This window comes from Rattus norvegicus, chromosome 4, assembly GCF_021556685.1.
Source record: "Rattus norvegicus strain SHRSP/BbbUtx chromosome 4, alternate assembly SHRSP_T2T, whole genome shotgun sequence".
In the NCBI taxonomy this organism is placed as follows: Eukaryota; Metazoa; Chordata; class Mammalia; order Rodentia; family Muridae; genus Rattus; species Rattus norvegicus.
In genome coordinates this window covers 14207136-14232509 of record NC_141537.1, presented here as the reverse complement: position 1 = coordinate 14232509, position 25374 = coordinate 14207136, and the positions used below count along the sequence as shown (strand labels likewise).

Sequence of the window (25374 nt, the reverse complement as noted above, 5' to 3'; positions counted from 1 at the left end):
TATACATACATGTGTAGATAAACTATATAGATAACTATAAATATTTCTAGCATGAAAATGACAGACGATTTTCCAATCCTCCCCCCACCCACCTCTTCTAGCCCCCTTTTCTTGAGTCTTTCTGTGTAGCCCAGGCTGTCCCGAAACTCACTCTGTAGACCAGGCTGGCCTTGAATTCATAGATCTACCTGCCTCTGCCTCCTGAGTGCTGAAGGTGTGAGCCACCACTCCAGGTGGGGTATAAGGTTTTCAATCCTACATCCTTTAAAGAAAGGCAACATTTACCAAGTAGATCTAAGACCAGAATCCACCTCCACCAGCACAGTCTCCTTACCTCTTCCCACTGTAGACCAAAGCCATCAGGAATGCCCCCAGCTCCCCAAAGACTGGGCGGGATGGCACTTAAAGAAAGATGACAGGAAGCACAGGGGGAAACTAAGAAAGATTTGAAAGGAAAATAAGATGCCCCTGTCATCTTACTCTGGAACTGTCACCCACTCGTCCACCCCTATCAAGCACACCTATGCTACAGGGGACACATTAGCAACTGTAGTTGAAAGCTGATAGACATAGTCGACCTTCACAGCTGCGAGAACCTCAAAAGACCTCCTTTGTAGCAGTAGCGGCCAAGCCCGAGGATTAAAGGCACACTCTAGGTCACGGCTTACTTTGCAGGATCCATCCAAACTGCTACTTTCTGGACTACACCATGCATTTTCTCATGTTCGTAATGTGGTTCACGCAATAATCTTACCCGGAAAACCTCCGCAAAATAGTTTTCTAGGACCACCACGCATACACCTGAAGCCAGCCCCAACACTGCCAGTCAGGGCTGACCAACGCGCCCCTCTGTTTCTAAAGCGCTTTACCCCAGCCTTTGGCTGTAGACTGGAAAGATCATTTACACATGTCCTGTGCTACTGCACAGGACCCGGAGGATGTGGTCACAGGACCCATTTGTCTCTTCGAAACTTACCATTGTGCCTCCTCATACAGGAACAGCACAAATCGTAAGAGGGTCACACCTCCCCGAGAAACCAAGTCACATCTGTGTACACTCCAAACCCGCTACACGCTGCCTACCTCTTTGGAACCCGGGACACTGCTGTGATCCTTCTCCATTATCAGCCATCTGAGCACGTTTGGGATAGAGACGTTCTTCCACGTTGGCCATGGGTTCACAAATCTCCCGTCTTTTCCTTTCTTTGATTTGGTTACGTCCTCCTCCAGTCTGTAGTCCAGCTTGAAGCTTTTCCTGGAGAGCCTGGAAGACTCGCTTCCTCCTGAATTCTGCACTGAATTCTGACGCTTCCTCAGTGTTTCTTTTGGATACTGATGGCTTGGTGCTGGAGACTGGCTGTTCTCATTTTCATCCATGTCTTTCCGTGGGAAGCTTCGAAAAGGAAAAAGGGAAAGAGAAAGGGGACATTACCAAGCTTAACCAAAAGGCATCAAAGCATATCAGACAGTGCCATTCTCAGCCAATAGCATTTCCCCAACCCTAAGAGTATTCTTTATGTTTGTATTGATTCAAATTTTCTTGCTGCAAAATAGAATTTTAAGTTCCAGTATCGGGGTTGGGGATTTGGCTCAGTGGTAGAGCGCTTGACTAGGAAGCGCAAGGTCCTGGGTTCGGTCCCCAGCCCCGGAAAAAAAAAAAAAAAAAAAAAAAAAAAGTTCCAGTATCGCTGCTTACTAGAAATTAAGGATGTTTGCCTTATCAACATACTAGCCGAGCCTTTCAAAAGCCCCTTCACTATTGTAACCTACAACACCATTTCCCTAGCCAGTGTTTGGACATAAACTTGTCTGTTTCAGTGACATTCTACAGAGTTAAACAAAAGTACTATTATGATCTGGATAGAAAGCACTTCCCAGCCCCACAAAAGAGGCTCATGTGTTAAAGGCTGGGTTCCCAACAGAGCTGTTTTCAGGGGTGGAACTTTTGTGAAGTGACTGGATTATGGGATTAAGTGATCCTTGGATGGGTCCAAAATCTCAACTGACCATTGGGAGCTGACCATTGTGCACTATGAAAGCTGGGGCCTGCTGGGACAAAGTGAGTAAGAAGGAATGCACCCTGGGAAGGGGAGCATGCTCCAACCTCTGCCTAGCCTCCTCTGCTCCAACATACCCTCTGGCCATGGTGTCAGCCTCCCCACAGGCGTGTGGAACCCTCTACCAAGGACCAACACCTCGTGATTCACAACAAGTACTCGCTCTTCTTAAACTGCTTCCCTCAGGCCCATGTCACAGAAAAACAAAGCCAAGAAGCAACCTGGGCACTTTTCCATATCCATATTTGCATAACTACCACTGTTAACAATAAAGTAAAACCAGCTTGGTTTCTTAAAGCTGCCTCAGTGACTCAAGTGACTTGCATACACCCTGCTAAGCGTGGTCACTTTATACTTACAACAACAACCTGCAACCCAGTCCCCTAGAGAATGCAGATGAGGTCACCCGCCAAGGAAGGAGACGGCACATCAACTCACCTAGCAACGACATAAATTCTAAGTAATTTTGACTTAAAAATGCCAAGACACTAAAGTCTCCTTCCTGGCTGTGAGTAAATGTCCCTCCTTTTCTTCACCTTGATTTTCCCATCTATAAAATAAAGATAAAGATATCATTGACTCCCGAGGTTGCTGAGAAGACTGAACAGCCTAAGCCAATGAAGTCACTGGAGACTCAGCCTCATATGCTACCACTGACGGGTACTACCATTACCCACAGTCAAAACACTAAAACCGTTGATCGTGATCATGCAGGACCAAAGACACTCAGAACTGGAAAATAATACATTAAAAATACAAAGTTACCCGCTATGTAGAACTTCATTTCCTTCCTATTGATTATATAAGCAAACAAACATTTGCTTTCTAATTGGTTTAGAATCAACACATAGATAAGTACACACTGTATAACCCTATTTAAAACGAGGCACAAATAACAGAAACCCAAGTGTTTCCTGGCTATGGGGTGATGAAATACAATGGTGTCCGAGAAAGAAGGAGAAAGAACACAAACCTCGGAGGAACATGTACACGCTCCCCGACTTCTTTCTCTAATATGAGGGTAAATACTCAGCCATCTGGAGAATAGCCGCTGGAGAAAAGAAACCAGAGCTAACAAAAACCCAAACACCACTGTTGTCAGCCACTGCTCTCTGGGGGAGTTGCTGGCAGCTGGGAGAGGGGCGCCCAGGCTTCACATCTGTAAATACCTACCTGCCCTGGGGAGGTTTCAAAGGACTAGATGATATATTGGACGTTAAGCGTACACACCTAATGCTAGTCCTTTTCTCTCTAACCTGGTTACCTGACCGAACGTCTAAACTCCGTATGTTCTAAAGCTTAAAGCGTTCTGGGTGAGGTGCCTCCGTTAAAAGGTCTAGAAACCTGAACCAGGGGGCTGGGTGTGGTGATGCCAACTTGAATCCCAGCACTCAAGAGGCAGAAACAAGTAGATCTCTGCAGGTTCAAAGCCAGCCTAGCCTACAGAACGAATTCCTGGACAGCCAGAGACTGTCTCAAACAAAAACAAACAAAAACCAACCCTAGCACCAAGGAGATGGATTACTGAATAGAAAGAGAAGACCGGACTACCCAGCAACAGCAAAGCGCTGCAGGTTCTTCCATTTCATTTAAATTAAGGTTCTCAGGAAGCCCTGAAGTTAGGTGTCATCATCTCCCGTTTTTAACTGAAGTCCTCACAAGCAGATAGTCCAATCAATAGAGAATGAGACAACGGTGATGAGAAAAACAATCATTAGAGTAAATCCGAGGATCAATGAAGACACTGAAGAGGTGAGAAAGCATTTGGATGGCTGGAAACTTTAGGTATGAGGTAGTCAGGTGGAAGCGGTCGGACCTGGTGGCACCCCAGGCAAGGCAGACTCCTGACCTGCTGGATGGGAAATCGGGTCTGACGTCACAGGGAAGCAAGATTCCAAGTACGAAAGCCAATGCACCTGACGGAAATGGATAATTGTGGGATTCGAGCTGCTACTTGGGTGCTCAGAGTGGCAGTGAGGGGACAGAGTGACGTCTGTCTGTCTGCAGGGTGGTTTCCCTGGGGCCTACTCCTTTTCCCACCCCTGCCTCACTTACTCCTGAGCCATCTATAGAAAAAGTCTGCACACCAAATGACCATCCTCGCTTTACACTCCCGTGACCCCTCTACAAACACACACATACTCTCTCTCTCTCTCTCTCTCTCTCTCTCTCTTCAGAGTTGGTCTGCCATAAGCAAATCTCATGCAAGAGAGAAGCCCCAAGGGTTTCTCCTGCAAAAGTCAGCAGCCGAGTGGTTCAGAAAGGCTTAGGCGGTTGGGGATTTAGCTCAGTGGTAGAGTGCTTGCCTAGGAAGCGCAAGGCCCTGGGTTCGGTCCCCAGCTCCGGGGGGGGGGGGGGGGACAGAAAGGCTTAGGCTTCTGACCCTGCTCACACTGCCCTGTCCCCAAACAGCAGCCCTCACCCTGATTCTCAGATGTCTCAATTCCCACCTCAAGGCCACCAAATGCCTCCTCAGGAATTTTACATGATTTCCTAGCGTCTGTTCGATTGGGAGGCGGGGGAGGAGGGGGTTGTGTGTGCATGAAAACTAGTAGTCAGAGTTCTCTAGTATTTCCATGATGTCATGTGACGCTGATGATGACCAAATGCACGCAATCTCTGTGAAAGAATGAGCAGGAGGGGAAACGTGAGGAGAACCGAACTGGGACAACCTGGAAAGGTTTTGGAGGCAATGCCTGAAAGGCCATTCAGTGGACATGAAAAGCAACCACCTGGGCCTAATGTCATGGAGACACACAGAGCCTGCCTGAGAGCTGAGTCACAGGAGTGGGCCTCTCACTCACCAACTGCTGCCTTCTGGTCGTTCTTTGTGTCTATAGCAACAGTCTCACAGAGGGCAACACGAGAGGAAATGACATGAACACTAGAGATGAGCTCTGTGTACTGAAGAGTTCCGCCCCTGAGCTTTTCAAACACAAATCTGTTACAAAAAAAAAGACGACAGTTCCATACTGTGACCACCAAGTATGCTGAATATTAACTGTTTCTTTAACGGCTGAAGGACTCAGGCCCTCTAACCATGACACTGGGTGAAAACAGACCATCCAAGTACAAAATGGGTAAATAAACCCGTTCTAAACACAAGACTCCTCCATGTCAGAATTGTTCCATGCATTTGAACTGAAGACCGGCCAGCTCCCTGGAATTCAATGTACCGCTTTACCATTTGAAAAGTGAGACGGAAAAAAAAAATCACAACAGCACCACGAATGTTTGGGGCTTCAACCTTCGCATAAATCAGGACGCAGCAGATTAGAATTCCTACGACAGACATTTTATAAATGCCGAGTGGCTGGCACACAAGAGTTGCACTGGTGCTCCATCTGGACGATACCCAGCTGTCAGACTGAACAAAGTCTTATATCTGTTCACCTTATCTTTATTGGAAGAGAAGGCTCCTGTCACTACAATGCTAGGTAGCACAGGTTAAAAATAACAGCGTCCCAGTTCCCCGAAAGGTCTAAGAAAGACTTCGGAGAGTCAAATGAATTCTACCCACCCTGAAATTCTGTAAGACGCCACGAGGGACACCTATAGACATGGAAAACGGTGCTGTGAGGGTGAATATGCCCAAGCCTGGGAACTAGGCCGTATAACAAAAGGAGAATGTTCTGTGTGAAGGTCATTAGTGAATTAAATAATTACATAATGATAGATATTTTACTGCATAAGTAATACATATATTATCTTGTTTATTATTTAATATATATTAGAAGCAACAAGATTAATATATAATTTATAATAAATATTAAATAGACATTTGAATATGTATATATATGATATATATACATATATATATGTATATATAATGTATATCATGCATCTATACTTCTGCCAAGCAGTAACTTAGTAAGAGACAAGAACCCGGGCTCCTTGTTTTAAACATCGGGTTCTCTTTGCAGTACTAAAATGAGTAATAACACCATGGGTTAATACTCTGAAGTGCCAAACACGGATTGTTATCTGTGGGACAGAAGACCTTGCCAGGAAACAAACTTAGTAAGGTAGAGCCGGTGTGAGTCCCTGGAAACTCTGGGGTACACACCTGAGACGGTAAGTAGCTCCCTGCTTCCTGCCGGACTCCTGGCCTGGAACACGTGTCACATAAGGAAACATGACCTGTGGTCCCGTAGGGTCAGAACAGTGTTCTCCATGCTGTTGAGGTAACCAGAGGCCCTGAGCCCTTAGCCAATAAGCTCCCATTCCCCGACATTCCTTTCTGCAAAATGTATTTAATACGTTGTCTGTTCCACCTGAGAAGTTGGTACACATCTGTTTCCACAGCCAGCAAACAGTTTGGAACTGAGGACTGTCTTTCATCAGGAGCCGCCATAGGGAGCATGGAGCAGGCCTTTCTTTGACCATGACGCCATAACGGAGGTCTCCCACAGAAAGGCTCTGGCTTCCAGCTAAACTAAGCACAATCATAGATGAGCTAAACGCGAGCTCCCCACTGGAGGGCTAGACGCTGTCCTCAGCCTGCGGGCCCCCAACGGTCCCGGCCTCCTCACGGGTCTGTGGACCCCGACACTTCGTTCCAGACTTCTCTGTGCGGTTTTCTAATGGTGACTGGATGCCCAGGAGTCAGGGCACATCAGCTTCTGCTTCCTACACCTCGGCCTGCGTTTTCCCATCCCCTGAGCAGTGTCTCGGCGTTTCCCAGAAGCCCAGTGGCAGCTTTAGGATAAGAATCGGCAAGTTCCCTGTTTCACCTCCCCAGCTGCTGCAGCCAACCGTGGGACGGAATGCAGACCCACAGTTAATCTATATTTAGTAAAAGAGTGAAAAAATGTAAGATACAAGCAAGATCAAGATGCTTCTTAGATGAAAGACAATCTCAAAATGTAGTAAGACAAATTTAAAAACCTACACTGCTGAAATTCTTCTATTCCTTCCTTGATAATTTTATGTAAAAAATGACAATATTTGTTTCCTTACGCCTTAATAATATCATAGTATTTGATTGTATTTTAAAAAACTCAAATTTGTCTCATAAAATTCTAATTATTGACAAAAAAAATTACTTGAACACAAATTACTTGACGATGGAATGTTAAACGAAAGTATGTTAGATTTAAGAGTAAATTCTGAGAGGAATAAATACAAAACATTATTTAACTCTTTAAAATACAAACTTGAGAACACTTTTTCTTTGCAAAAGGAGTCTTGGAAAGCAGCTGCCCTGACAACGGGTGTCCTGTCTGCACACTGCCAAAGGCTTTAAATACTCTTAACTATAAGACTACTTCAGCATATTGAATTAAAAGTCACCTCATGGACAACTACAAGTCACTAGACTATACAGACACTCTAGACGGCTCCTCTACAAGTTTCTCCTTTAATGTAACCCCCGAGAGCTAGGGGCACTTGCTGCTCTTACAGAGGACTCAGGTATGGCACCCACACCCAGAGAGTGGTTCACAACCATCCTTAACGCCAGCACCATGGGCTCCCACACCCTCTTCTGACCTCCTTGAGCACGAGGCATGAACATAGTTCACATAGGTCCATGCAGGCAAGACACTCATACACACAAAAAACAGCGTGTAAAATACCACTTAACTGAACACACGTGGCTAATTCAGGATGATGTTATGACAAATTTAGAAAACAGGCAAAAAATGTTTCCTGAATTTCCAGGTAAATTCCTGTTTACCCCTTCTTTAATACTTTAAATAAAACTAGCCACAAAATGTAGATTTGTTCCTGGTAGTAATAATGTCTAAATGCTATACAGAATTACATGACTAAAGAGGTTGGTGATGAGGCAGGGAAGACACTAGGTGTAACTTGAAACCAAGCTTAACATACCCTAATGACCTCAAAGTTTCCTTCACTGTTCCTTAAGCCAATGCTTTAACAAAACTGTGGTTCCAAAATGTGGCTATCCTTTTTCCTGTGCTGACTCTGTCATAACTACACTAAAAGAAAACTTTCTGTGCAAATGCATCCCATAACAAAAAGAAATGGAGACCGGTGTCACTGTAACTCCTGTGGGAAAAAAAGAGAGCAGTGAACAGCTCAGTTCCACTTTGGTGAGTGCTGCCACTTTGGTGAGTGCTCCCACTTTGGTGAGTGCTCCCACTTTGGTGAGTGCTCCCACTTTGGTGAGTGCTTCCAACTTTGGTGAGTGCTTCCAACTTTGGTGAGTGCTTCCAACTTTGGTGAGTGCTTCCAACTTTGGTGAGTGCTTCCAACTTTGGTGAGTGCTTCCAACTTTTTGGTGAGTGCTTCCAACTTTTTGGTGAGTGCTTCCAACTTTGGTGAGTTCTCCCACTTTGGTGAGTGCTCCCACTTTGCTGAGTGCTTCTACTTTGCTGAGTGCTCCCACTTTGGTGAATGCTTCTGCTTTGCTGAGTGCTCCCACTTTGGTGAGTGCTCCCACTTTGGTGAATGCTTCCACTTTGGTAAGTGCTGCCACTTTGGTGAGTGCTCTCACTTTGGTGAGTGCTTCCAACTTTGGTGAGTGCTCCCACTTGGGTGAGGGCTCCCACTTTGGTAACTGCTGCCACTTTGGTGAGTGCTCTCACTTTGGTGAGTGCTCCCACTTTGGTGAGTGCTCCCACTTGGGTGAGGGCTCCCACTTTGGTAAGTGCTCCAACTTTAGTTGAGTGTTCCAACTTTGGTGAGTGCTCCAACTTTGGTGAGTGCTCCAATTTTGGTAGTACTGAAATCTGCAGCCTTTAGAAAGTCCCCTAACTTTGCTGCTAGTACCTGTCTCCTCTAACTGGGCTTGCCCTAACCAGCCCCTCCCATTCCAAACCCTGGAAGGAAGCTCTCTGAACAGCCACTTTCCCTGAGTTGACTGAAAGAGCCTCACAGAGTACTTTTATCTGAGAACAGTTCTTGGAAGTGTGGTGTTACAGGGTTAAACATAGGCCAGTGGTACTTCAGGGCATGAGACGGTATCTCTGAAGAGACTGTATAGAGACTGTATGACAAATGGGACACAGACACTAAGATCTAAGTAGAGAGTGACGGCTACAATACCTGTCAAGTCATGTTACACTGTTTGAATGACACTGTTCTTCTAGTCTAGTTTTCCAGGTACAGGGGGAAGGGAGAATAGGGTCAGGGTGGGGGCTCCAACCCCAGCAGCCATACCGATGCTAGCTTGTTCCAGATCGTGCTCAAAGGTCAGCTTTGAGGATGAAAATGATAGACTTTAGAATAAAGCATTTCTGAGACCAGTGACCCAAGCTCACAGAGCCGTGAGGAATCCTCACATGGAAAGTATAAGTAGCTCACACTGATGGTCACGTGACGCTAGAAAGACTCGGAACCTCCTGAATGTATGGCCAACAAGGGACTTGACATGTGCTGGACGTGGGAGGTAGGATATAAAGCATAGCAATCACTCCCAGTGGCTGGAGCCCTGAATCAGACATGAGACGGCACAATGGCGGGCTTACTATGCTGCTCAAGATCCCATGGTGTCACATCCTTCAAAAGAAAGAGGTGCAGGAAGGAACACAAACAGCAGAGATTTGTACAAGGAAAGCAGGCCCAGGTCAGACCTTGGGCTCACCCGTCCCCAGCCTTTTCGACGAAGATGTGGAGGCTGCAGTTTCAGGTCAACTAATAAAGCCTCGGGGTTCAAAGGAGGTTTGAGATGCTCAAGTTCAACTCAGTATACTCTCTTAATGAACAGGAAGCACATAGTAAATTATAAAAGCATTTTTAAAAACATAATTAAAATATACTAAACTTGACTGTCAGGAAAAAAAAAATCACAAACATTTCACAAATATTTAGAAACAAATGCTTCCAAACGTTGCCACCGATATTTCTTTCTATGCTTTGGTTTTACGACTCTTAGTCCAGTATCCGGCACAGAGGAAACCTTCAATAACTATAAACTGACATTTTTATTACACCCTAAAACACTGATATATGTGAACTAAAGATAATGGGAAAAATAAAAGGAAATGGAATTGACTCAGGAATGAGTCCTCACTTTTATTTCTGATTAACAGAAAGGTCTTGATGTTCTCAGAATTCACACAAGCCTTCAAAGTAAGGCCACCACATCCGAGATTCTTACCAATTCCAGACCCTTCTGGGTTCACATGGAACCTCTCAGAAGCCCGGAGAGCCTCTTGGTTTTGAAAATAGTAATAACTCTCTCTACCCAGTCCTTTCGGTTCCCTCAGCAAAGGCTGCAAGCCTCCAATCCCCGCCATGGACCAGTAGGGTTCGGAGCCCCAGCCAGAACGCCCACAAGGGGACAACAAGGCAAGCGAGGCCAGCTCCAGATAAATCACATCCCTACAGCATCTCAGTGTCTGCCTCTTCAAAGATCACTTATCTCACCAGTCCCAGCTCCTCTCAACCGTCAAGCCAAGCTGCTCTGATCTGATCTCTAGCGTGTGACTGATGAGCCTTCTCAGCAGTTCTTGTCCAGCTCAGGACACAGCCTCATGCCTGCCCCCATGCTGAGCCCGCGTCAGAACTAAGAGGGACGATTTTACACCGCGCCTGAGGCTGCTGAGAGAAACCTCTGAAGGGGAGACCCACGGCTGGTGCTGATGCAGTGTTCAGGGGTCAAGGCTGAGAGCCACCTCTGTACTTTAAGTCATCAATCATCAGCACAAAGGGCTTCAGGCATTTGGGAAGGTCCCAAGGGTCTCTCTCTGATATTCTAGAATTTAGGCTAGGTTGGCATGAATCTTCTCTTCTGCCAATCAGTGCCATAATCCTGAGATAGACTGTTTGCAGTACTGGACAGGGAAGACGATCTTGCCACTTATAAAGTTGATAAGTCACAGACTCATATTCTATTCACTTGAGTCTCTACTTTGGCTCGGCTCCCAGGGAGCCAAGCCAAGGGGGAAAAAATACAATCTGTCATACGACAATACCTAGCAGTCAACGCACGAGCGCTAAGTGTTGAACAAATACTTGTGGAATGAACAAATGAAGCCCAGGGCTTAATTAGAACAGCGGCTGGAAACCAAATAAAAAGAGAAGCATTAGTAAAGGGCAAAGAGACTCAAGTCTACAAACGGCACCCCCACTGCCTGGAGAAGGTATGATGGCTAGGGGGGTGGAGTCTACAGCTGTAAGAGATAAAGAGATCCACCATGAAATCCAGCCCTCCTTGACTGGCTTAGGGTATAACGCCAGCCTTCCAGCAAGGGATAGCCATGCTGGTCAGACTCTGATCAATCCGATATAGCCATAAGTCCGGGTCGTCTCCCTAAGGAAAAGGAAATCAGTGTCCAGATTCCTCCTGCATCTCGCTGCGTGAAGCCATGTGGAGCCCACACCCTGTACTTTTTCCACATGTAGAAGAAACATAATTAACCAATGATCCAAACTGCCCCAATACCAGTCCCGTCCAATACAGCCGTCGTAAGAGGAAAGTTATGAGAGCGGCTAAAAGAACAATGAAAGGTAGGGCTTGCATGAAGTCAAAAAGTAACACTTGAGTCTCAGGACCCAACCCATGGGTTCCACTAATCAAGCCCAAGCTACAAGGAAAACTCCAATGAGTTACCTTTAACAGGTAAGTACAATCCACAGTCCAAAAATTAAAACTACTAGCACTGACACAGAGACAGGTTAGCTTTTTTTTTTTTTTTTTTTTTTTTTTTTTTTTTTTTTTTTTTTGAGACAGGGTGTCTGTGTAGTCCTGGCTGTCCTAGAACTTGCCTGGCCACAAACTCAGAGATCTACCTCCCTCTGCCTCCCAAGTGCTCGGACTAAAAGCATGCACTACCACGGCCCTACCTTATTTTGCTTTCAACAATGTGGGTTTTTTTTTTCTTTTCTAAATAAGAAGCTATTAGTAGGCACTCCATAAGCACTAGTTCCTTGAAAAAAATTACTCCTTTAATCTCACATGGTTTTCAAATTGCTCTGCTTGAATTACTTAATTGTTCTAACTTGGAATTACACACAAAAAATCAACAGATAATCAATAAGATTAATTATCAAATTAATAATAAAATTCTATTTCAGGGCCTGGAGAGATGGTTCGGAGGTTAAGAGCACTGACTGCTCTTCCAGAGGTCCTGAGTTCAATTCCCAGAAACCACATGGTGGCTCACAACCATCTGTAATGGGATCTGATGCCCTCTTCTGGTGTGTCTGAAGACAGCACAGTGTACTCACATACATGCATACATACATACATATATACATATAATAAATAAATAAAATATTTTTTAAAAACGACTCTATCTCAGGTATATGAAATGAAAATGTATACATGGTGCCTTGAACATACTTTCCTTTCTTTGAAAAGGAGGTGTAAATTCAGCCTGCATTTTATCCTTCTAGAAAGAGACATCTCCAGATAGACAGGGGACCCGTATGTACAGTTTTGGGGAACTTCCCAATATTCCCATTTCCAGGCCTACATCCTGGGGATTCCTGCTCCTTTGACTGCCAAGGCCTACTCGTCAGGGACACAAAAATGCATTCTTGTAGCCAACAAAACTTACAGAAGTGCGGCAGTAATACTAAAGGCAAAACGCTGACTGAAAATATGACTTGAAAGTATCCGAACGGCCCTGCAAAAACAAATTACAAAGCTGTGGACAACCAGGCTAATGCTTAGCCAAGAGGATGTGCTAAGAACAGCGGAAGTTTATCAGGTCAGAATTCTTCCCTGGAAGGGTGCACCATGTATGTGCACCGGCATTAACCCCACATAGACCAGCGTTCACATGGACGCCAAGCCAGCACTGGGGAATCAACAGCCCCTCAGCAGTATCAGAAGGGCATCGCCTCTGCAAAGGTAAGAGCACAGTTCTGAGAGCTCACGGTAAGCTAAGCTTCCCTGAGAGGAGCAGAATATCTATCCCAGGACAAAAGTCAACACATGCGTGACCTCCTTACAGACAAAGCGAGTCAGGCCACAGAGTTATATGATGTTCCCAGGGTCTGCATCTGGCTGGAGGAGTCTAGACTGTCTATTAGCCATGCGCTCCCCTTAATTATCCTGGGATAATTAAGATCACATCTCACCTCAAAATCCTTAGCAGGGCACAGAGAGAGCACGGTCCCCTCAGGAAGAGAAACAACACGCTCTATCTCAAGTTCAAGGCTTTGTTTAGTTTAAATGAAGAAGGAGGAAGAGGAGGAGGAGGGGGAGGATGAGGATGAGGAGGAGGAGGAGGAGGAGGAGGAGGAGGAGGAGGAGGAAGAAGAAGAAGAAGAAGAAGAAGAAGAAGAAGAAGAAGAAGAAGAAGAAGAAGAAGAAGAAGAAGAAGAAGAAGAAGAAGAAGAAGAAGAAGGACCAGAAACTCTTGAATCGTCTATCAGTTACTTTAACTACCATAGACTAGGGGAAGCTTGGCTTTTCAGTGAGCTCTCTAAGCAAGCTAAAAGCCACACTTAAAACAGGAACAAGTATCTTTGTTGATTGAGCAAGGGGCTTCAAACACAGAAAATAACCTCCGAAACAAATTACCGTGGTCCTCTAATAGCTGCAGGTCAAGGGTCTGACAGCAAAACAAACAAGCGAGCAGTCTGAAGGACTGCTGATGTCATAACTTCATCCTTCTAACTGCAGGGGGTTACAAAGTCACTCGAATTCCTCAGACATTTTTTTTATCTGACCAGGATGTTAATATGGGAAGGTTCCAGCTACAGACCTGCTCTGATAAGGTTGTTCCAACATGCCAGGCAGAAGCCATTCTTCCTTTCTCCCCTTCTTTTTCTCGGACAGTTTTGCTAGATATCCCAAATTGGCCTGGAACTTTCTATGTAGAACTTTCTGGCTAGACCAGCCTCCTACTTACATTCCCTATCCTGTCTTTCACCTACATGCTGGGACTGTGAGCATGCGCTCCCACATTCAATATTAAGAACTGTTTTTCAGTCAGGCTTTTGAATCCAGTCCCCTGCCTCCACAGCCAACAATAATGACTACTCCCAACTTCTTATCCAGGTTAAAGGTGCAACCTATATTCCACTGGCAGCCTACACTGCAATCTTGGCTTCATCCGTTTAACATGAATCAGAGTTATTGGTCAAAGTACCCAATGGTTAAAATCTCCCAGGTTCTTTAAATCCGGTTTTTAATCCATGGAATAGTATTAATAAAGTCATGTGTTTTATATCTACAAGATCAACTAAAAATAAACACACAAAAGTACCTTGAAAAATGCCTAAGTTATAATACATCATTTAAGGTTAGTTGGCAGTAGACTGAGTGTGACTGTTCCTGAGGCTACCCAACAACGTACATAATCTGTTGTGAAAGTCGATTCATAAAATAAATACAGAATAAATGGTTACTAAATTCAAAAGACAGGTCAAGTAAAGCAGTAAAATTGTTCAGGAATGGAGGAGTTAGAGAGAATGATTGCTTGAACCTTGCAGTGGAAATCACTGGAACTGATTTTCATGTCAATTTTATACACGCCTTCACAGGATGAAAATGGTCTTTGAGAAATGTGCACAGTTCATCTCCCTAATAGTGAGTGCTTCAGTTAAAACACTTCCACTCATGTTTATCTTAATCTATAGAACCTACCTAGACCTCGCACTCCATATAGCCACACTCCCACTCACACAGAAAGAAAATGGGAAAACCCACGAGAGCTACAGCTATACACCACTGAAACACACACAGGCACACACACACACACACACACACACACACACACGGGCGTGACCACACACACACACACACACACACGCGCACACACACGGGCGTGACCACACACAGTCCTGCATACAGAAAACAAAATTAAAGTCAAAATATAAACTAAATTTTCACAAAAATCCCCTTGGCTTTCTATATAAATAGCTAAAGGAATACAAGACTTCTTTCACACAAATAGGTAGGAGTGACTCACCAAATAAAAGCATAACCAAAGGGTTGGGGATTTAGCTCAGTGGTAGAGCGCTTGCCTAGGAAGCGCAAGGCCCTGGGTTCGGTCCCCAGCTCCGAAAAAAAAAAAATGTTAGCAAAATAAAATCTTTGAAATTATGGCTGTATTTCCAATTGACTTACACCCATTTTAAAACCTCGATTCCTCTTAGATTCTGACTTTAAACACACATATTTGCCCTAAACCTCTAATAGAGCTAACATTTCCTTACAACAAAAATCAAACTATTTTTAAAAAAAAAAAAATTTACAGACTGTTGTAAGATACAGGTAATCGTTATGTAACTCCTTTCTAAATCATGTCATTACCACTAACTTCTATCCAATGTGACAAAACAGAACTGTGACACCTCCATCTGTTAATAAAGATAAAAATGATTTCTTAATTTTCAGAGAAGTGTGTCGCAAGAGTGACTTTCCGACTTCATACTAAGCCAAAAACACACATGCAAGTCACAGCGTAAAAACATATAAAGCAGCCTACAGTAAGGGCGCAAAGCAAGAATCCTAGACTTTTTCGAGGTTGCTGACTTTTCTCATTCCCCTAATGTTTTCTGGGTCCGAATGAGTGTTAGGACACATCATCCAGGTCCACTGGAGACCTTGAACTCAAAAGCCCAACAACCAGGTTCATACCGCGCTTCTTGGGAAGGGGAGTCCATCGGAACCGCCATCAATAACAGCCGATCAAGCTGAGCAAGCACAGTACAAAAAAAGAAAAAAGAAAAAGAAAGAAAAGTCTCCGCCATCCTTCTCTAATCCTACCTACCTCGTGCTTTTGCTCATTCTGTGGTTAAATAAGTTACTCTTACTTTAAGAAAAAAAGGCAATAATGCTTTGGGGATGGATTTTTCAGAGCATAATACTACAGATGAAACCGAAATAAGTTGCTCTGAGTAAGTCGTGGACCCCATTCATTTACATAAAACCAAATGAAGATACACTTGTATTCCTATCGTGGAGCTGTAACCCGGGAATGTGCAGAAACGGTAGGATCGTAAATCCCAAATACAGCTACTTCCCTCTAGGCGCCTAAAAACACGGTGGCTCTTCACGTAAGCGAATACAGAGATGCAAGCTCCGCAACTCCAGAGGTGCGATAATTCAAAAGCAGCCTGCCACTCACAAGTGCATCTCCAGGAGGAGGCAGGGCTTGGGTGCAAGAAACCTACTCGAAACCCGCTGCACTTCAACGAGGTGTCCAAACAGCCCCAGAAAGGCTGCTCCACGCCGATACTGGGACGAAGGAGCAAACCTGAGAAGGAGAACCACGGACGGCGAACCGCCTCCCGCGAGGATCCAGGATAACAGCACCGAGGCTCTCCCGCAGGCGTTCAGGCTTCCCGGGAGGCGGTGCGCTGCGCGGGTGGGCGGGGGGCCGTGTCAGGGGCGGGGCTGGAAGGCGGGGGCGGAGCTGGTTAGAGGGCGGGATTGAGCGAGGATGCCGGATGAAGAGGAGGCTCGAGGGGCGGAGCCAGCTCGCAGGGGCGGGGCGAGGGGCGGGCTCACCTTGAGCGGAAGGCGGGCGGACGCACGCTGCGCTGCGTCTCCTCACCGGAGGGGCTGGGCCCAGTGGTCCGGCGGGCCTGGGAGCTGCTACCTTTGCCGCCACGCCCTACGCCCGGGTTCCGCCGCCCTCGTCCCCGCCGCCCCAGCTCCGCCGAGGACAGTAACAGCTGCACGCAGCGGGTTAGCGCGCGCCGCCTTCCCATTTTTGGTGGCGGCGGTCGTCTCTGACTATGCGGTCCTAGGCTGCAGCCGGGTCATTTCCCGCGCCACCCGCTGCCTGGCCTTTACCAAGATGGCTGTCCCCGCGGACGGAGGCGCAGAGGCCTCGAGGCCATCTTGGTAAAGTCGGCGCAGCGAACAGAACTGATACTGTACAACCCTCTGACCATATTGGCTCCGATTCTTCCAAATCACGTGAGCTCATTCCTGGACACCAGAGACAGTTGCTAAACCAGAAGAATCTGGTTAACCAATGTGCCTGTCAGGGCCCACTTTGTAGAACAGCACTGACAATCTGACTAAAGAGCTCGGTTACAGAGGCACTAATTATAGATATCCACAGTAAGTACTGAGTATACATGGCTCCACTACCTTGTGTACTCAGTTACATTTAAAATTACGTCAGCCTTTGGCATATAATGTTCTAGATGTCTGGCTTTTTGAAATCTCTGGACAAGATGAAAACACAAAATTGCAATTCTGAAATTCTTAACTGGTTAAAATTATTCCAAGAAATAACTTGCAAAGTCATATAAAATTTGATGGTAAGTAGATGGGTTGACAATTTAAAAAGAAAAGTACTCTGAAGGTGGGATATAGTCATAGACCAGAACTGAGATTTGGCGAAAAGAAAAAAAAAGAAGAAAACCCAGGTATTAATACAGATATGATAAGAATATGCAAACCAAACTATAATATATTTAGAGAGTGACTATACCTATATAATACTGAGGAACACTGTGTCACTGTATACTTTATTTCCTCAGGGTAGCTTGCAGTTGTAACTTTTTTTCTTTTGCTGGTTTTAAGTTTAGTATGCTTAACAGCTCTTTTGCGCTTGGGTGCCGCTGAATAATTCTTGGGATGCATCGTCAAATTTAAAAAGGGCAGCGGACAGCACTACACACTCAAACCCAAAGGACAGACTGCAATTGCTGCTTCGGTGCACCTCTGAGCATCCTTTCCTGTCATTTCTTGCCTTTATTCATCAGTCACTGTGAACACATTTCATATACACAAAAAATGGGTCTGCATTTTCATGCCCTTTGAATAAATTTCAGGCACGATAATACTTAAATCATTTAGCTGGCCCTTCTAGGAAGAAATATGCTGGGTTTCACAACCGCAATAGCATTTTCATACCTGTAAGAAGACAACAGGATTGGGGGCTGGGGATTTAGCTCAGTGGTAGAGCGCTTACCTAAGAAGCGCAAGGCCCTGGGTTCGGTCCCCAGCTCCGAAAAAAAGAACCAAAAAAAAAAAAAAAAGAAGACAACAGGATTGTCTCAAGACCACCCCCAAGACCAAGCTTTCAGCCTACAGGATGTATTTGCCCCAGAGGGACACAGGGCAGGAATAAGAGACAAAGACAGGAGATAGAAGATAAGTGGCCCATAGGCAAAGGGAGGAGGTTTAGAAGGGTAAGGGTAAAATAGGGAACCCAGTGTTAAGATGAGTTAATTTTAATTGAGTATGTTAAGTGAGCTTAAAGGGGGCTTTTGACTGACTTCAGTACTTTGATAGCTGAACCTTGGAAGGTGACCTCAGGAGGAGGAAGTGGCCAAATAAGGAAACAGACCTTGGTGGCTAGCTTAAGGAAAGTTATCTAACCATTTTTTTGTTTTGTTTAAGGGAGGGGCTGGGGAGAGTGGGAGAGAAGGGAAAGACTGGCCATGTTTGTCACACCTGAGCTGGCCAGTGTCCCTTCAATGCCTAAGAAAACAACAGTTCCCTCCTGTTAGACCATACTCCAAGTTTCACGATCAGACCAGAAAATCTTACAGCTGGGTGGGGGGAATGGATGGGATAAATGTTTATTCACTTGTTGTTTGCTTGTTTTTCTGAGTTTACTAATACACTACCAAGCCTCCCATATTACATTTCCTGTTAAGGAAGAACCAACTAGTATATTCACCTAATTTTTTTATGTATATTCTATCCAAAGAGAGAGGTAAGCTTTTAAGTTTAAAAAAAGTGTTTATTTGAGCATCTTAGAATTGCAACTCAAGAGCACCAATGGCAGTAAATCTACAGTGTGTCCCATTTGGAAAGGGTTTGAAGGTCCTTTTTTTTTTTTTTTTTTTTCAGAGCTGGGGACCGAACCCAGGGCCTTGCACTTGCTAGGCAAGTGCTCTACCGCTGAGCTAAATCCCCAACCCCTTGAAGGTCCTTTTAAGGGTTAAAAGGGGAAAGTTTAAGTGAATTACATTTATCAAGAATTATGCTTGGAGGAACAATTTATATCTATGGCTTGTTAGTCTAGCACAGACCAGCATAGACTGTACCAGTGTTCCAAAAAACAAGGGTTTAGTTTATACAATCCTAGCATGTTTTTCTCAAAAAATAAAATCAAACAAAAGCAAAACCTTTCTTTTCACATGTCACCATTTCACAGAGTGGATGCCTAAGTACTCATATGAATCTATGAGTCAGAAAATGAAAGTGGAGTGACTCTTAGCTTGGTGGAGACAGGAGTTCTCAGAGGGTGTCTCCTTAGCTGGTGTTTTATTTAGATAAGCAAGTTCAGTGTGTGTGTCCGAAAAGAACATAATTTTTGTTTTCCCAACCCATCAAACACTACAGAAGTTTTAGAGTTATGTAAGAATTAGTTGTTTTCCCTAGACAAACCAAAAGAAGCAAATCAGTACCACAAATTCTATCACGCAAGGCAAAACGTCTCCAGGTTGCTCCCCTTCACTTGGAACAAAATGAACATTGCACCCTAAGCGTTTCACTTGTGGTTTAATTTTAGACTCTGACCCGCTGACCTGAGCCAGTCTGACTTGCCTTTCCTATTTATGTCTCTCTTAGGAGGTGGGGCACTGAAAACATAAGGCTAACTCGGCTTTCTGAGTTGCTGATTCTTAATGTTCATATCATAAAGGTGAGAAATAAAGTTATACAAGTCCCTAAACGTAGCTAATGGCCAATGTAATTTTTTTTTCTGAAGTGCAACACTAGAGAACTATTTCTTTTTTTTTTTTTTAAGATTTATTTAATGTATATCTATACACTGTAGCTGTCTTCAGACACACCAGCAGAGGGCATCAGATCCCATTACAGATGGTTGTGAGCCACTATGTGGTTGCTGGGAATTGAACTCAGGACCTCTGGAAGAGCAGTCAGTGCCCTTAACCACTGAGCCTGCTCTCCAGCCCAAGAACTATTTCTAGAAGACTGTAATATTATGTCAGTATTTACGGAGCTACCAACTCAAAGATTTCCTAACTAGTAAAAAATATATGCAAGGGGAAAAAAGGAATCTCAAAATTGAGTGGGAAGGATTGGGAAGGAGTTGCAGAATGGGAGAAGTGAATACATTAAAAATATGTTGTATGGGGCTGGAGAGATGGCTCAGGGGTTAAGAGCACTGACTGCTCTTCCAAAGGTCCTGAGTTCAAATCCCAGCAACCACATGGTGGCTCACAACCATCTGTAATGGGATCCGATGCCCTCTTCTGGTGTGTCTGAAGTCAGCAACAGTGTACTCACATAAATAAAAATAATTTAAAAAAAAATATGTTGTATGAAATTCTCAAAGAATTAATAGAAATATTGTTTAAAATATGTAAAAGAGATGACAGGAAGGCACTTAGAATCACTTTTTTTTCCCAGAGTTGGGAACTGAACCCAAGGCCTTGCCAGGGCCTTGGGCTTGCTAGGCAAGCGCTCTACCACTGAGCTAAATCCCCAACCCCTAGAATCACTTTTTAAAAATTAACTATCTTTGACATGAGAAAATCTCCCTTCTACCTCCCAAGTGCTCTTGGTCCTAAACCTCCGCTGTAGCTGTAACGTTCTGTTAGTCTAAGACAATGGGAGGGATTGATAAAGGAGGGCAGGGTGCTGATAACAGTGGATACTTGTGCTGTTTTGGACCATTAGTCAGCAACTCTTGGCAAAAGCCCACATGATTTCCATTTGTTTCGAGCTTTTTTAAAGAACAGTTTCAACACTGATAGAAAGGCTTCTGATAGGGGCTGGGGATTTAGGTCAGTGGTAGAGCGCTTACCTAGGAAGCGCAAGGCCCTGGGTTCGGTCCCCAGCTCCGAAAAAAAGAACCAAAAAAAAAAAAAAAAAGAAAAAGAAAAAAAGAAAGGCTTCTGCTGCTGCTTTTTATTCTAAAAAAAAAAAAAAGCACATGAGAATTCATGATCCTCATCACCTGAAATGCACAGTTCAGTGGTGTGGAGGGATGAAGACTCAGGAGGCGAAGGTGCGTGCCACACAAACCCACCGACATACTTCAATCCCTGGAACTCAGTAAGGCAAGAACCAATGACACAGTTCTCCACGAACACACTGGCACACGTGCCCATACGCAGGTCATGCACACACCCAATAATAATTTTTAAAGTATTGTTGAAAGTGAGCACATAGAGACTAGACTATAGATTTCTTCCCTGCCAAGATCAGACTAGACCAAACTTTTCAGGCATAACCGTTTCTCCATAAACAGCCATTTTAAAGGGATAGTTCTTGTCTTGACTCTTCTCCACCTTGTGTTTCCATGTCACCAGACAAGCATTAGTACATATCTTCTCATGCTTCCAATTCAGAGACTGGGAAATGATTGTAGTAAACTGAATAACCCCCATCACCACCAATAACCCAAGACACTTAATTCCTGACTCCTGGAATCTGTGAATGTTACCTTATCCAGAAAAAAGTTTTAATGCAGTGATTAAAGATCTTATGTTAGATAAATTAGCCTGAAATGCCCAAGTGGGCTGTAAAGGTAATCATAAGAATCATTGTAAGAAAGAAGAAGAGAAGTGGGCCAAGGGAAAAGTACAACCACACAGAGATTGGAGTGATACAGCCACAGCCAATGAAACTTCTGGCAGCTTCTAGAAAGAACCAATATTCCTGAAAATTTGACAAGAGCTCTGAGAAACCAGTCTTCAGGGTTTGGCCTCCAGAACAGTTGTGTTGTTATATGTCACCAAATTCATGGTAATTTGAGCAGCATTCAAACCCCAGTATAATCTTTAAACAGTTTTTTAAGTCTAACATGAATTATATAAAAAAACATTGTCAAATGTGAGGCTGGAGGTGTTGCTTAGTGGTATAGTACTTGCCTAGCTTGTCTACTCTGGTACAGCATGTACATAAATCTATAACACATACATCCTTACCATAGAGAATAGACACGGAGTTCTAAACTATATGCAGTGACTTGTGTATTGAACCCAGCGAGGGCCAGTTTCTAGGCTTTGGGGGCTGGCTTTATGAGCAGATGCTAGGTAATTGGCCTTTACCTTTGCTTCTGTCCTAAACAAGTTAGCTGCCCTAAGTCTCAGTTTCTTTCTCTTGTAAAAGAATGAGATTAATTTACATAACTGCTAAAATCCCATAGAGTTCTGAAATGCAAGTCTGTTGTAAAAATGTTTTAGTTGGGACTTTTTGTCCTCATTTTATTGCTATTACAGCCCCACCTCCAGTTTCCCTACCCACCACGAAGTCTAGACAGATTGTCACTGCACACGCAACTCTCATTGTGCAAACGTCACTTCTTTTTTTTTTTTTTTTTTTGGTTCTTTTTTTCGGAGCTGGGGACCGAACCCAGGGCCTTGCGCTTCCTAGGTAAGCGCTCTACCACTGAGCTAAATCCCCAGCCCCGCAAACGTCACTTCTGTTTGACACTCAAGCCAAGAATTGTTGTCTTCAGGAGACTTCCACTTTCCCAAAGTATCTTGGCTTATTCACAGACCTCTTAAGAGGGCTATCAAACGATAGTGTGACTGTTTCCACTTCTGTTTCTCTGACTACAGTGTCAGATGCTCGTATGCAGATATTCAGATCCATATTTATTTCTCTAGCGCCTACTTGGCACAGACAGTTATGACTGAATAAATAGACGAATGATTATTCCCTGAATTCAGAAGAGCCTACTTGGGGGTGGGAAGAGGGAAGAGCACAGAGGAATGGAGGTGAAGGACAGACAGGAAATGTATGGCTTAACATGATGCCCAGAGCCCCAGAGAAGAGGAAGCTGATTTGTGTAATTTAATCCAAAGTTATCCTCAGATACTCGTTGTCTATGCAATTTAGCATCCCTCTTGACCTTGCGTCAAAGTCAGTTTCTAAGTGGAGTCGACAGTATGAGCTACCTCTCAGAGCAATCTGCTGATTAGAAGCTCTTACCTGGGATGGAGGGCAAGCAGCCATGTGTTTGTCAACTCTGCACTCTGCACAGCTCTAGGCAGCCTTACAACTTCAGAATTGTATAGTAGCTAGCAGTTCTGTCCTTGTAGATCTTTCTGGGTACAATTCATAAAAGTGTATACACTCAGTTTTTCTCTTAGGCATTAGAAATACCCTCCAAACCCCTTAAGAAACTCAGACATATTTTCCTTCTTCTTGAGACAAGGGACATAGGAGAACCCTATGCGGAAAATCTCTTATCTAGTAGAAGCAAGGTTGTAAACACCTAGAAAAACTTTGAAATCACACTTTTTGTATTTGCTGTTTTGTTTGAGACAGGGTCTTGCCTGGGCTAAAATGTACCACATACACCAGGCTGACCCCTGCCTCTGCCTCTGCCTCCCAAGTGCTGGGATTAAAGTCATAGACCATGACCACTTTGAAATCAAACTTTTCTCAACATGTAGGCTGATATTAATTACAGTGCCCTTGGTTATACATTACTTCTGGTGATGTAATTAGCTTTGTGCAATCAGTACTTATTACCACCTCCCTGTCCTGGTTTAGAATTGCACATTTAGATCTAACCCTCTTTTTTGTAAAAAAAAAACAAAAAAAAAACAATTTTATTTCTTTATAAATAGGGTTATTTTGCACCATCACTCACTAGCTATTTTCCAGATACACTGATTCAGAACTCCAAGTTCTACAAATTATACTTTTTCCCCCACTGTGCACACCTGCTTTTCCCCCAGCATCTCACTGCAAAAGAGCCGCCTTCTTGAACAGACAATCATGAATAACAGAGTTTGTGACATTACAGTTTTGAATGAAGTAAAACACACCCCAGTGATTGGCTGGAATAACCTAAACTTGCCAGCCTCTGTTTCCTGAATGAGATATTTTTGTCATATCCAACTTTTGAACCCAGTGAAATGACTGACATCATTTTTCAACAAATTTCTACCACAACCCTGAGTATTTGGTGTTGCTCCTCTGAATGGATACATTAGTACTTATTTAAAGATATTTTCTCAACCCATCTTATTTTAAGGTATTACTTATTGAATATTTTTTACACTGTGTTAATTTCTGTGCAATTCTCATTTAATCCTCAACAACTTCAGGCACCAAGCTTTATTCCATGCTCTTCATAGAGGAGGAAGCTGGGTTTAAAAGATTGACTTTCCTGAGGGCAGCAGGCTATAAGATGTTGTCTTAGGGTTTTAGTGCTGTGAACAGACACCATAACCAAGGCAACTCTTATAAAAGACATTTAATCAAGGCTGACTTACAGGTTCAGAGATTCAGTCCATTATCTTCACGGTGGGAAGCCTGGTGGCACCCAGGCAGACAAGGTGCTGCAGGAGGAGCTGAGAGCTCTACATCTTGATCCAAAGGCAGCCAGGAGAAGACCTGAAAGCTCTACCTGCACAATGACAAACTTCCTCTAACAAGGTCACACGTCTCCTAATAGTGCCACTCCTTTATGGGCCAAGCATTCAAACACTTGAGTCTATGGAGACCAAACCTATTCAAACCACATTCCACTCCCTGGCCTCATGGGCTTGTAGCCAGAACATAATGAAAAATACACTTAGCCCAACTTCGAAAGTCCTCATAGTCCATTACAGTCTCAACGATGTTTAAAAGTCCAAGTGTTCAAAGTCTTTTCTGCGATTCATGCAACCTCTTAACTATAATCCCCTATAAAATCATATCAAAAAGTAGATCACATACTTCAAACATACCAAAGCACAAGGTGTACATTACCACTCAAAAAGTAGGGAAGGGAGCACAGTGAGGAAATACTGGACCAAAACAAGACTGAAAACTCTGCATCTCCATATTTGATGTCAAAGTGCTCTTCTGGTCTCCAACTCCTTTCAGACTGTTGGCTACAACACACTTCTTTCTCTTGAACTGACTCCACTCCCTGTTAGCAGCTCTTCTTGGCAGGTATCCCATAGCTCTGGCATCTCTAACCTCTTTGAGTCTCCAAGGCAATCCAGGCTTCACCTTCACAGATTCTGGAACACAGCATCTGCCGCTGCTGTTCTTGGTGGTCATGTTGGTGGTATTGGAATCTCCAAAACAATGGGGTCTTCTGCTGCAACTGGGCTGCACTTTCACCAATAGCCTCTTATAGGCTCTTTTCATGGTGCTGAGCCTCAACTTCTCTGCATGAGCCCTTCAGTCCTAGACTTTGTACTGACACTGAGGCTGTACCTTCACCAATGGCCTCTCTTGGCCTCTCACAGTGCCAAGTCTCAGCTGCTCTCCATGACCCCTTCATGCCTTCAAAACCAGTACCAAGCTGGGTGACTCTTATACATTACCAAGTCTGGCTGCTAGTACAAAGTACAACCTTGGCCACCTCACACAATGGCCTTTCTGGGCCACCATGCAAGGACAGCCCTGACACAGTCAGAGGTGACCTCAGTAGCTTTCTTTAGTTGAAAAGGAAAATTCTATCCTTATTCTAAATCCAGAACCACATGGCCAAGGCTGCCAAGTTCTGCTTCTTGCTGGGGCTGAAGCATGATCTCTTTATTCAATTACATCTTCACTAGC

The 25374-nt window shown here is 44.1% G+C and overlaps 1 protein-coding gene across 6 annotated transcripts in view; it reads right to left on the bottom strand.

The window, feature by feature from the left end:
* Napepld (N-acyl phosphatidylethanolamine phospholipase D) overlaps positions 1–24678 on the bottom strand; it is a 45967-nt gene extending 21289 nt beyond the window's left edge. The window contains exons 1-3 of one of the 6 annotated variants that reach the window (XM_087656412.1): positions 24096–24678; positions 22801–22916; positions 1084–1393 (exon numbers count right to left, since the gene is read on the bottom strand). In XM_087656412.1, coding sequence (XP_087512538.1) covers positions 1084–1377 — 294 coding nt within the window. In that variant the 5' untranslated portion in view covers positions 1378–1393; positions 22801–22916; positions 24096–24678. 6 annotated transcript variants of the gene reach the window in all.
* Positions 24679–25374: the final 696 nt, after the last annotated feature.